This window comes from Moschus berezovskii, chromosome 7 (assembly GCF_049115385.1).
Source record: "Moschus berezovskii isolate FMDL1 chromosome 7, NW_MosBer_1.0, whole genome shotgun sequence".
NCBI classification, from domain to species: Eukaryota; Metazoa; Chordata; class Mammalia; order Artiodactyla; family Moschidae; genus Moschus; species Moschus berezovskii.
In genome coordinates, this window is record NC_142466.1 from 86364911 (window position 1) to 86379438 (window position 14528).

The window sequence follows — 14528 nt, forward strand, 5'->3', positions numbered from 1 at the left end:
ACTGGTCAGAATGGTCATCATCAAAAAGTCTACAAACAAGAAACGCTGGAGAGGGTGTGGAGAAAAGGGAATGCTCTGGCACTGTTGGTGGGAATGTAATTGATACAGCCACTATGGAAGACAGTATGGAGATTCCTTTAAAAGCTAAGAATAAAACCACCATATGACCCAGAAATCCCACTCCTAGGCATATACCCTGAGGAAACCAAAATTGAAAAAAAACACATGTATCCCATTGTTCACTGTGGCACTATTTACAATAGCTAGAACACAAGAAGCAACCTAGATGTTCATCAACAGATGAATGGATAAAGAAGTTGTGATATACATCATGACCAAGTGGGCTTTATCCCAGGAATGCAAGGATTCTTCAATATCCGCAAATCAGTCAACGTAATACACCACATTAACAAACTGAAAAATAAAAATCATATGATTATCTCAATAGATGCAGAGAAAGCCTTCGACAATATTCAACATCCATGTATGATAAAAACCCTCCAGAAAGTGGGAATAGAAGGGACATATCTCAACATAATAAAAGCTATATATGACAAACCCACAGCAAACATTATCCTCAATGGTGAAAAACTGAAAGCATTTCCCCTAAAGTCAGGAACAAGACAAGGGTGCCCACTCTCACCACTACTATTCAACATAGTTCTGGAAGTTTTGGCTACAGCAATCAGAGCAGAAAAAGACATAAAAGGAATACAAATTGGAAAAAGAGAAGTAAAACTTTCACTGTTCGCTGATGACATGATCCTCTACACAGAAAACCCTAGAGACTCTACCAGAAAACTACTAGAGCTAATCAATGATTACAGTAACGTTGCAGGATATAAAATCAACACACAGAAATCCCTTGCATTCCTATATACTAATAATGAGAAAATAGAAAGAGAAATTAAGGAAACTATTCCATTCACTGTTGCAACGAAAAGAATTAAATACTTAGGAATATATCTACCTAAGGAAACAAAAGACTTGTACATAGAAAACTATAAAACACTACTGAAAGCAATCAAAGAGGACACTAATAGATGGAGAAATATACCATGTTCATGGATTGGAAGAATAAATATTGTAAAAATGAGTATACTACCCAAAATAATTTATACATTCAATGCAATCCCTATCAAGCTACCAAAGATATTTTTCACAGAACTAGAACAAATAATCTCACAATTTGTATGGAAATACAGAAAACCTCGAATAGCCAAAGCAATCTTGAGGAAGAAAAATGGAACTGGGGGAATTAACCTGCCGGACTTCAGGCTCTACTACAAAGCCACAGTCATCAAGACAGTATGGTACTGGCATAAAGACAGAAATATAGATCAATGGAACAAAATAGAAAGCCCAGAGATAAATCCACGCACCTATGGACACCTCATCTTTGACAAAGGAGGCAAGAATATAAAATGGAGAAAAGACAGTCTCTTTAACAAGTGGTGCTGGGAAAACTGGTCAGCCACTTGGAAAAGAATGAAACTAGAACACTTCCTAACACCATACACCAAAATAAACTCAAAATGGATTAGAGAGCTAAATGTGAGACCAGAAACTATAAAACTCCTAGAGGAGAACGTAGGCAAAACACTCTCCGACATAAATCACAGCAGGATCCTCCATGACCCACCTCCCAGAATATTGGAAATAAAAGCAAAAATAAACAAATGGGACCTAATTAAAACCAAAAGCTTCTGCACAGCAAAGGAAACTATAAGTAAGGTGAAAACACAGCCTTCAGAATGGGAGAAAATAATAGCAAATGAAGCAACTGATAAAGGATTAATCTCCAAAATATACAAGCAGCTACTGCAGCTCAATTCCAGAAAAATAAATGACCCAATCAAAAAATGGGCCAAAGAACTAAACAGACATTTCTCCAAAGAAGACATAAAGATGGCTAACAAACACATGAAAAAATGCTCAACATCCCTCATAATCAGAGAGATGCAAATCAAAACCACAATGAGATACCATTTCACACCAAATCAAAACCACAATGAGATACCATTTCACACCAGTCAGAATGGCTGCTATCCAAAAGTCTACATGCAATAAATGCTGGAGAGGATGTGGAGAGAAAGGAACCCTCTTACACTGTTGGTGGGAATGCAAACTAGTACAGCCACTATGGAGAACAGTGTGGAGATTCCTCAAAAAATTGGAAATAGAACTGCCATATGATCCAGCAATCGCACTCCTGGGCATACACACCGAGGAAACCAGAATTGAAAGAGACACGTGTACTCCAATGTTCATTGCAGCACTGTTTATAATAGCCAGGACATGGAAGCAACCTAGATGTCCATCTGCAGACGAATGGATAAGAAAGCTTTGGTACATATACACAATGGAGTATTATTCAGCCATTAAAAAGAATACATTTGAATCAGTTCTAATGAGGTGGATGAAACTGGAGCCTATTATACAGAGTGAAGTAAGCCAGAAAGAAAAACACCAATACAGTATACTAACGCATATATATGGAATTTAGAAAGATGCAAATGATAACCCTGTATACGAGACAGCAAAAGAGACACAGATGTATAGAACAGTCTTTGGGACTCTATGGGAGAGGGTGAGGGTGGGATGATTTGGGAGAATGGTATTGAAACACGTATGTTGTCATATGTGAAACGAATCACTAGTTCAGGGTCGATGCATGTTATAGGATGCTCGGGGCTGGCATGCGGGGATGACCCAGAGGGAGGATAAAGGGAGGAGGGAGGTGGGAGGGGGGTTCAGGAGGGGTAACTTATGTAAACCCGGGGCAAATTCATATCAATGTATGGCAAAACCAACCAATATAATATTGTAAAATAATTTGCCTCCAATAAAAAATAAATTAATTACATAAAAAAAAAGAAGTTGTGATACATATACACAATGGAATATTACTCAGCCATAGAAAGGAACACATTTGAGTCAGTTCTGACGAGGTGGATGAACCTAGAACCTATTATACAGAGTGAAGTGAGTCAGAAAGAGAAAGATAAATATCGTATTCTAATGCACATATAAGAAATCTAGAGAAATGGTTCTGAAGAATTTATTTACAGGGCAGCAATGGAGAAACAGACATAGAGAACAGACTTATGGACACGGGGAGAGGGTGAGATGTATGGAAAGAGTCACGTGGAAACTTACATTACCATAGGTAAAATAGATAGCCAATGGGAATTTGCTGTATGGCTCAGGAAATTCAAACAGGGGCTCTGTATCAACCTAGAGGGGTGGGATGGGTGGGAGATGGGAGGGAGGTTCAAAAGGGAGGGGCTATATGTATACCTATAACCAGTCCATTCTAAAGGAGATCAATTCTGGGTGTTCATTGGAAGGACTGATGCTAAAGCTGAAACTCCAATACTTTGGCCACCTCATGCGACAAGTTGACTCACTGGAAAAGAGTCTGATGCTAGGAGGGATTGGGGGTGGGAGGAGACGGGGACGACAGAGAATGAGATGGCTGGATGGCATCACCGACTCGATGGACATGAGTCTGAGCGAACTCCGGGAGTTGGTGATGGACAGGGAGGCCTGGCGTGCTGTGATTCATGGGGTTGCGGAGAGTCGGACACGACTGAGCGACTGAACTGAACTGAACTGTTGGCTGATTCATGTGAAGGTTTGACAGAAAACAACAAAATTCTGTAAAGCAATTATCCTTCAATAAAAAAAAATTTAAAGAAAAAAAAAGACAATCTTGGCTCAACAAGAAAAAATAAAAACAAAACAAAACTCTCTGCAAGTGAAACCAAAATCATTAGCAAGCTGAATATGGCCTAGAGGCCACTGGTTTTCAACATCTGAAACTGTATTTTAGGGGCTATAACTCCCCATTTATATTAAAATTAGATTAGACATACACCTAATGCTTGAGGGAAATCTTGCCCTGCCCTCAGCGCTCGCTAATAAAGAGGAAAAATAGTCTTTTATTCATATATTTGTGCTAAGCAGCACAACTTTCATAAAAGGATATCAATCCTTCCTTCCTTTACCTCAATCACCTATTAAAATATATCGCTCTCCTGTCAAAACAAGTATTTTCCAGGTACCCCTGGGGACTATAACCTCAAACTTACTAACATTCATCATCAAAGAATATCCCAGAAGAAAATAATTTGATCAAGGCATTCTGATAAATGTGCAGTCCACTCAGTCTAGTTAATACCCAAGAGTTCACATGATATATGGCCAAAACCAAAATTGTAGTTTTGTTAGGTTTCAGCCAATACAGAGCAATACTTATGAAAAACAATTTAACACATCTCACTGCCGTATCTACTTTACCATAAGGATATAATAGGATATGTGTTCATTACTTAAGTGTTCTCTAAGGGTCCACAGAAGATACTCTTCATAAGTATGGTATAACCTCATATATATGATCACTACATATGAATGAATAACAGGTCAGGCTCATGACCTCAACCAGGATGACTCTTGGCTCAGTCATTTACTAGCAGTGTAACCTTGGATAGTTACTCAAGAATCCTTAGCTTCAGCATACTCTTCCATTAAATAAGAGAAATAATCGCTATTTCCTCATAGAGCTGCTACACCGTTAAATGACATACTTTAATAAGCATATACACAATGCATAACAAAGTGTTTTTTACTTACTTCGGTATCTGGCCCATAAAAAATATATACATATATATATATAAAAGTATCTCCATTCCAGAAATACTTGAACCATTCTAAACATGGTAAGACAAAATCCAAGGTTCTGCTTTCCTTATTCTGCTTTTGCCACAATTCCTTCACCTACTTTTAATTTTAAATTTATGAATAGATAATATTAATACATTGACATGGTACAAAAATCAAATACTACATGAAAGTCTAAAACGAAGACTCTTCCTTTCAACACACCCCACATCCCTCGTTCATTCAGTTAATTACTACTTCCCTTCCACAAGCACCTTGATTATTTTATTTCATAATACATCGTATAGCTCTTTCCACTAGTACACTGTTTTTGTGTTTGTTTTTTAATCACTGCAAAGTATTCACAGAATGGATATACCATAATTTATTTGACTGGTCTCTGATTGATGTGTTTTGGGACATTACCCACCACAAATTCCACATAACAGTTGACAAATATTTGTAAGCAGAGTACATAAAATAAAGAGGGAAGAAAGTAATAATCTTCAAATGTCTGAGTACTGTTTCCTTATGTAATTCATAAGCATTTTAAGTACATATTTTTATATTAGTTATATCTAAAGCAATTAACATTACTGGGGGAAGTCCTACACATCTAAATATACAGAATCATACTGTTTTGTATGATTGAAAGAGTTATAGAGTTATATTTCTGCCTCATATCAAACATCTGACACTCACAGAAATTTTCACAAATGATATGAAAATGAAAATTTTGACAAATACGATAAAAGGTGTCCTCTGCAACACTCACTGTCACACAAAATATATAAGGATGCAGCAAAAGAGACTAGCAATCAAAAGTTTTAGATTACATTGTAATTTCTGATGATTCTCCCGCAACAAATCAGGCAAAAGATATTTTTATCAAGGTCTCAAAAATCAGTGGAGTAAGAAATCTTTGAAACTTGCAGCAGACACACATCACTTAATCCTCCACGGTTAAGTTCTATTTATCTCATTGAAATCTTTTGGAGTGACTTCAGCTAAACAGGCTGTAAATTACTGGGTTTTCTATGTTTTCATTTCCTGGAGCTCCATCTCCTTTGCACTTTAACTTGTACCAACACACCCACCTTTATTAAGACACATAGCCCAACTCCCAGGGACCTTTTGCTCTTTTATCAGGCTGTTTAGTATCAAAATCATACTTTAAAGCTTTGGTTTGAATAACATACAAAGTCTGTGGTATATTACCCTATGCAGAGAGTCAATAAAAAGAGACAACTACTTCAGGAAAAAGTCTGCTCCTAATATAGTCAAGATGTTGAACTCTAATCTACAGATGACATACATAGAACAATTTGCAAGGTCTGTGTTTCAGGAATGAGGTGAAAAGTATTAATCATAAATAAGAAGAGAGAGGGGAGAGTTGAGAAGAGCGATAGTAATTCAAGTCTGTATCAACTCTTCCTCCACCAGGAAAGGCAGAGTCCTGGGGAGACAGCAAATAGAGTGTGGGTCTATGGGTGGAGTAACACTCTCTGAAAGACCCAGTCAGGCAATGACAAAGTCCAACACTAGGAAGAGCTGCCCAGAAAGAACAGAGGTCACCAGGGCTGAAGGTTTAGCTCCCCATCTGCAGACATTTGAGGACTCACAGAACAGGTATAACAGGTATTTGTGGCCATCATATAGATAACTCATTTGCAATACAGCTGCACTTCATTAGGGTGAGTTTCTTCACTTATCAATATTAAGAAATGAATCAACTGAAAAAATTATCTAATGTTAATTAGAGGCTCTGCTTGGCAGGAATTTATCTCTTTTATTAGCACAAATGGGTAAAACATCTAAATAAGAGTGTTGAGTAAAGCTTTTGAAACATAAAGTCCATGAGGGAAAATGAGAAGGATCCTCGGTAGTTAAAATTAAGGCTGAGAATCAGAGACTAACAAAATAGTTATAGCCCATTTCCACAATCTTCCCTTCCTTCTAATCTTACCTCAGACATTACTGGCTAATAACGAATTTTAGAACTTTCAGACTGAAGCAGTTTAATGAAGAAATCTGCTCTCAGGGTTTAAAGAACACAAAGTTCAGGAAGTGTCTTCTGTAGTCAAGAAGACATCTTTGACTTTCGAAAGATAGAGTCTAAGAGTTGATGCTGAAAAGGAGGAAAAACCTCGTTGCTAACTGATTCTGACTTTTGCCAGGGATGTCAGTTCAAGTCCTTCAAAAAGCAAATGCCAGACACAAGCACAATCTCTTGCAGGCAACTGTGCAACACACCTATTAGGGGAAACACATGTGAAAAAGAAAGAGGAAAGGGAGCAGCAGCAGCAGGGGAGAAGGGCCTTTGGATCTGTCCAGAAAGCAGATTTGGTCCCTAGGAAGAAAGAGAATATTGAGTAGGAGAGACTCACACTGCAATGTAGCTCTGCAAAAGTCAACCACACCAACAGGACACCACAAGGCAAAGACTGCCAATGAGCAGATCCCTGAACTCGTCAGGAATGGCTTCACTCTAGTAACTCCATCATGGTCAGACAATAACTGAAGCAATGCAGAGAGGACATGGCCTCAGCAATAACGCTGCAGGAGATCCCAAAATACAGTGGCTGAAGGCTGTGGGAAGCTACAAGCTCCATGGCAGGTTCTCTCAAGAAGGGAGTGATGAGAAACTCACTGTCGTGGCTGCCACAGCCCACCCTTGTGCTGCAAGGATCCACTTCTACACCCATGCTGGAAAACAGCTGCTCCACAGTTCCTGTGGGCCTCTCCTAAGGAGACACTTAGAAGAAAAATATGAGAAGGACAAACACTGTCCCCATTACTGCAATTATTCTCAGGGCTGCAACTCACCTCCATCCTCCTTTCTATCAAAATTCCCCTCCCTCTCACCTATCACTTCTACAGGTCTTGGTAGCTGGTGTGGTTAAGTGACCCAAACACTCTTTAGGTCTCTGAAAGTGTTAGTTGCTCAGTCATGTCCATCTCTTTGCAATCCCATGGACTGTAACCCACCAGGCTCCTCTGTCCATGGGATTCTCCAGGCAAGAATACTGGAGTGGATTGCCATTCCCTTCTCCACGGGATCTTCCCAACCCAGGGACAGAACCCGGGTCTTCCACATTGCAGGCAAATTCTTTACCATCTGAGCCACCAGGGAAATCCTTAGGCATATGAGCCTCTGACAATCATATTTTCGTCATCCCAGGGTAGTTGTGACATGTCCATTCATGTTAAAATTAGTGGATCACTTGAGTGCCACCCATAGTCAACCTGCTGCCACTGTGCAGAAGCAATTTTACCTCTTTTAGCTCATCTGGGTCCTGCCTGTTGGGCCCTGACACAAAAGTCTAAAGTAAATCATTGCAACCACAGTTTGCAGTCAAACTGTACCCTTGCTAATTCCTCTATGGAAAGATTGCACCCACTACAGGACTGGGACGACTAACTATGCAGAGCTCAGAGGTGCAGAGATACACACAGCTGCACAAAGTACCCCAGTGGAACACTGGGAGCTACAGTAAGTAGAACTACCTGTTTCCAACTCCTGCTTCCCAGACCATGCAGCCTACCTACTGGGGATAGAGAATCAAGTGGAAATTTCTAATTTAGTGCCTATGCTGAATCCTGAAAGATGGCAGCCCATCCTTTCAGAGTATTTCCTCTGAGTTGGAGCTTCATCTGTGGCTTCTCAAGGCCGTTTCAGCACTCCAAGAGGCCAACTGCCTCTGGATGGTATAGTTTGCGATACAACAGTAGACACCAAGGCACAGCAACCCCCCCCACCAATGCACACACACATTTCCCAACAAACTCAGTTCCTGTTCTAATGCTGCACTGTATGTGATCCCATACCTGTGGATCAAGGACTCAACTGGTAACATTAAACATATACTAAGTTGACAAATAAAAATGATTAATTATATGCTAAATTTAAAAATCAATAAAATAGTTATTGCCCCAGAAGCTCACAGTCTCAGAATCAAATACCCACAGCAATGTCCTCCTTCTTCAATACACACCATACTTTTAACAAGAACATATAAATGTTCTTAGGTATTGATAAGCCATCATCACAAACCCTTAATCATAATCACTGAAAATACTCAAGTGGTAACAAAAATGTATTTTTATCCCAATATTCATTAGTTGGCAACAGTTAATACTAAGCATAATTTCCACTGGGTTGGTCACAAAGTTCATTAGGGTTCTTCAAAAAACCAAAACGAAAAATCCAAATGAACTTTGTGGCCAACCCAGTAAAATTAATTGGTAATAGTTAACAAGTTCAGTTCTATGAATCTTAAATTATTATACTGTATATTTTTAAATCCAAATTTTACAACAAAATGATGATGTCTATGTTGCTATTTTTAGATTATATATCTAAATCAAGTTCAAATAATAATCAAATTACTAAATTAATATATATCACTAATACAATATTTATTCAAAGATTACTAAATAATCTTTTATATTTTCAGGTTCATTCTAAATATAAACTTCCTAAACTGTCCAATGGCCAAGTTTATTATGCTGGCTTCATTTGAATAAGCAATGAACTTAAAAAATAAACCCACACGGACAATTTCAGAACAATGCAATATGTCCAAAAGCAGGATAAAAAATGACACTAACTTTATTTTTTTCTCTTGATAGTCAAGATTTATTAATATAGGATGCTTCTGAGGGATACAAGTGGGCAGCAAGGAGCTCTGCCGACACAAACTTTAATTCAGAGTAATTTTCTTACTAAAAACCCAAAGCAGTTGTTTGTTGTTTTTTTTTCCCCATATGCCCCATATGTTGACAATGGTCTTGTTTATGAAGAAAAGGAAATATGCAACTCACCTTTGTACACCATAAGGCCTTTCCAAAATAGGCTCTTTGAACGGAGGAGGAATGTGACCAAAATAATCAGGATAAGCCACTTCTGAATATTCTGGGACAGACTTTGTACTTTTCACAATCTCAATATAAAGATCAGAGTCATGGAGTGTCGGTACATCAGGGACTTCAACTGACGCTTGTTCCACTGATGAAGTAGACTCCGTGTCTTCATCATCTTCAGTTTCGACTCCGGTACAGCAGAGCTTGCCTAGCTGAACCGTTCTTCCCTCAAACAGAACATTTCCACAAGCAGCCACGTGTGAACATGCTTTAGTGCATGTAAGGACAGTGACAGGGAGACTGTAGTCCTTCATGCCTGCAGTAAAACCTGGGGCTGTTTGAGATGGAATATTCTGCAACGTAATTCGGTCCAAGGCCTTCACTATATCATTGTTTAAGCCATGGCCTGATGAAATAGTTCTATTTTGATCACCAAGTTGCTGTTGTAATGTTCTGTCATTATCTTTAATGTCTTCTTTTGCCAGAGCCACAGAGGCAGGTTTCTTATTACCTTCATCTCCTTTAGGAGACACAGTCGTCTTCATTATAATTCCTTTTCTTAAATTGCCTGAATTCCCAGATGCTTCCTCTCCCGCTGTGGGAACAACAATAGGACCACGAACTTTTCCCTCAAACACAAAAGGCTTTGGTTCTTTGGAGATTAAATCATAGCCCTTTGAAAATAAAAAAATGTTTAATCTTTTATGTGTAAATATTAACACATATTAAAACACATACAAAACTAAGATCATATTTTATATGCTGATTCAGAAGACTAACAAGTGAAAATTTTAAAGATGGATACAACAGGTACATTTTAAATTTGCTAACAGAAGATAAAATGTTTAACCAACACAAAATTCATTACACTTATTTTACTATTATAAAAATAGTTACTATAAATAACAAACATGGGAAGTTTTAGAAAAGCAAGAAGACATTAATATCATCCAAAATCTATTAAAGGAAATACAACAATGAGTGTTTGTTTTGTGCCAAGCACTGTTTCAGGCACTTAAGATTCATCAGTTTAAAAGAAAGAAAGAAAAAACTCTTCCCCTTTGTAGCTTATATTCTTCTAGAGAAGAAGGGGAGAGGACTTTCAAAACAAAAATTAATAAACATTATACAAATATATTTTATGGAATGTTAGAAAGGGGTAAACGAGGAAAGGGGTAATAGGAATCAGTAGTGCTAGGGGAGAAGAGTTAGGTGGCAATATCAATGCCATTGGTTAGGGAGGCCTCACTGAGCAGATAGAAGCAAAGACAGTGAAGGTTGCTGGTACCCAGGCCCCTGAGTGGGAGAAGGCCTGGTGTAGTCAGAGAACAGCAAGGAGGTTAAGATGGCCAGAACTGAAGGACCAAGATGAATTCCAAGAGGTAAAGAGGGCCAGATACTGTAGGGCCTTGCAAGCTATTTTAAGAATTTTGGTTTTTACCCTGAAAGAGACTGGGAGCCACAGAAGGTTTTGAGAAGAGTGACATGACGTGACTTATTTAGGGAAGGAGGAACAGACAAAAACCAGAAACTGTAGTACAGTGTTTCTTAACCACAGCATTTAAACATTTGGGGCTAAATAGATGTTTTGTTTAATTTGGTTCTGTCTTTCTGGGGAGGAGCAGGGCACCGGAGTGGGGTGGGTATAGAAGTAGGAAGACCAATTAAGAGTCTTCTGCAGGGACTTCCCTGATGGTCCAGTAGTTAAGAATCCCCCTTCCAATGCAGGAGACATGGGTTTTATCCTTGGTTGGGTAACTAAGATCCCACATGCCAAGGGGCAACTAAGTTTGCACACTGCAACTACTAAGCCTGTGCGCTTAAGAGCCTGTGAGCTGCAACTAGAGAGAAGCCCACGCCATAATGAAGATCTTGTGTGCCTCAACTGAGACCTAACACTGCCAAATAAAAATAAATAAACAAAACATGTTTTTAAGAAAGAATCTTCTGCAGTTACCTACAGAAGCTGGTAAGAAGTGGTTGTATTTTAAATGAGCCAGAGACAGGATATCCTAAAATTGACCAGATACAGGGTAGAAGGTACAAATAGAGGTCACAGATGGTACCAAGTGTTTGCCTGAACAACTGAAAAGCATCAGGAGTTAGCTCTGATACGTTAAGTGTGAGCTATTCACATACAGACAAGGATGTAAAGCAGGCAAATGGATGTATGCTTCAAGAACTCAGAAGAAAGCTGTATACAGAAGATGTAAACTTGAGAGTCATTTACATATAGAAACTATTCTAAGCCATGAGACTGGGAATTATCAGTGGAAAGAAACAGAGAAGAGAACAAAGACTGTACCTTGGGATACTACAATCTTAAAGAGGTTGAGGAAATGAAAATGAAACAACAGGATATGAAGAAGGAAAAACTGGGCTGGAAAGATAAAACACCAGGAAAGAAAAGTGTCCTGGAAGACAAGACTACTGATAGATCAAGCAGTCTTTTCTCTTTCTATACTTTCAGACATTATTTTGACCTATATAACACTTTATCAAAGAAAATACCTCAATTGAGCTAACCTTTATTCTACTGTTTGCCATTAAATCCTTTACAAATTAGGGAAGGATTTAAGCCATTTCCAAAATTTTGCTATTATAAAGAACTCTGAAATACCTTTTGCATAACATTTTTTGTTTAGGATAATTTCCTAAGCACTGAAATAAAATTACAGGGTCAGATACTAATCAAGTTTAATGTTTAACACAAGTTGTCCAAATGCTTGCCAAAAATACTTACATTAATACTATTCCCAGTAACTTTATATGAGAGTATCTAATTCAACTTCTATATCCTTTGACAACATTAGGTACTACCATTTTTAAAAGCTTTTTCTAAAGTGGTAGATAAGAAGTATTGTCTTACTACCATTTTAATTTCTCTGACTACTGGAAAAGCAAACAGTTTCCCATACATCTATTAACCAGTTTAATTCTTCATAGGTAATATATTTGTTGCTAGAATATAGGGTTTTTCTTGTTTTGTAGTATAAATTCTCAGATTTATTTACACACACACACACTCATACACATTCACAAATACACATCCCTTAATCCATTTTTACAACAATTTTTCTGGATTTGCAATTCATCTGTTAATTGTGTTTAACTTCTACTCAGAAACTATGTAGTCAAAATTAAGAATCTTATCCTCTGTGATTCACTCTTTGAATGTCCACTGTATAAAAAAAAAAAACCTGAATCAAACATAATTCACTTTCAATCTCTGTACTCTTATCTAATTCCAGGAGAAAGGAGGTACAAAAGAAGTAATGGATAAGTCTCTCTGCATTAAAAGGGTTGAAGAGAAGACATCTGCATTTAAAAAATCTGTGGTAGGAAACCTGGTGGGTAGGTATCTACCCCACAGAAACATACACAATTGTTGGATAAGATATTAAGGAATTTTGGAAGTTCCCTGGTGGTCTAGTATTTGGGATTCAGTACTTGCACTGCTAGGTCCTGGGCTCAATCTCTGGTGGGGCAACCAAGATAACCACAAGCCATGTGGTATGGCCAAAAAAAAAGAAAGAGAGCTACTAAAAGATACTATGTGTAACAAGACGTAAATAAGAAAACAAGGAAAAAGACCAAATAATAAGTAAAGACAGGATCCCAAAGCTGATCCCAAACTGAAGCAGGTTTTCACATGGAAAACAATTTGCAAAAACAGGTGACCTGGGGTTTACATTTTCCTATCTCAAAAAATATGAAGAACAGGACAGTAACCCAGAGCTTGCATAAGGTAGGGAGTCCAACAGAAGACCCCTCCTCCCATGAAGATGGAACCCCAGAAAACTAAATCTTCAATATAGTTCAGTTCACTTCAGTTCAGTCGCTCAGTCATGTCCGACTCTTTGCGACCCCATGAACTACAGCACACCAGGCCTCCCTGTCCATCACCAACTCCCAGAGTTCACTCAATCTCATGTCCATCAAGTCGGTGATGCCATCCAGCCATCTCATTCTCTGTCGTCCCCTTCTCCTCCTGCCCCCAATCCCTCCCAGTATCAGTGTCTTTTCCAGTGAGTCAACTCGTCTCACGAGGTGGCAAAAGTATTGGAGTTTCAGCTTTAGCATCAGTCCTTCCAACGAACACCCAACACTGATCTCCCTTAGAATGGACTGGTTGGATCTCCTTGCAGTCCAAGGGACTCTCAAGAGTCTTCTCCAACACCACAGTTCAAAAGCATCAATTCTTCGGCGATCAGCTTTCTGCACAGTCCAACTCTCACATCCATACATGACCGCTGGAAAAACCAAAGTCTTGACTAGACGGACCTTTGTTGGCAAAGTATGTCTCTGCTTTTTAATATGCTGTCTAGGTTGGTCATAAGGTCCTTCCAAGGAGTAAGCATCTTTTAATTTCACGGCTGCAATAAGCATCCGCAGAGATTTTGGAGCCCAAAAGAATAAAGTCTGACACTGTTTCCACTGTTTCCCCATCTATTTCCCATGAAGTGATGGGACCAGATGCCATGATCTTAGTTTTCTGAATGTTGAGCTTTAAGCCAACTTTTTCACTCTCCTCTTTCACTTTCATCAAGAAGCTTTTTAGTTCCTCTTCACTTTCTGCCATAAGGGTGGTGTCATCTGCATATCTGAGGTGACTGATATTTCTCCCATCAATCTTGATTCCAGCTGGTGCTTCTTCCAGCCCATCGTTCCTCATGATGTACTCTGCATATAAGTTAAATAAGCAGAGTGACAATATACAGCCTTGACGTACTTCTTTTCCTATTGGGAACCAGTCTGATGTTCCATGTCCAGTTCTAACTGTTGCTTCCTGACCTGCATACAGGTTTCTCAAGAGGCAGGTCATGTGGTCTGGTATTCCCATCTCTTTCAGAATTTTCCACAGATAATTGTGATCCACACAGCCAAAGGCTTTGACATAGTCAATAAAGCAGAAATAGATGTTTTTCTGGAACTCTCTTGCCTTTTCCATGATCCAGCGGATGTTGGCAATTTGATCTATAGAGGCCCTAGAAATACCCCAC

General features: G+C 38.7%; 1 protein-coding gene across 3 annotated transcripts in view; it reads right to left on the minus strand.

Annotated features, from left to right (window-relative positions):
- AGTPBP1 (ATP/GTP binding carboxypeptidase 1) overlaps nucleotides 1-14528 on the minus strand; it is a 205281-nt gene that overhangs the window by 87456 nt on the left and 103297 nt on the right. For all 3 annotated transcript variants that reach the window (XM_088838077.1, XM_088838076.1, XM_088838078.1), the window contains one exon: nucleotides 9487-10199. In XM_088838077.1, the coding sequence (XP_088694203.1) occupies nucleotides 9487-10199 (713 nt within the window). The remainder of the gene's footprint in view (nucleotides 1-9486; nucleotides 10200-14528) is intronic.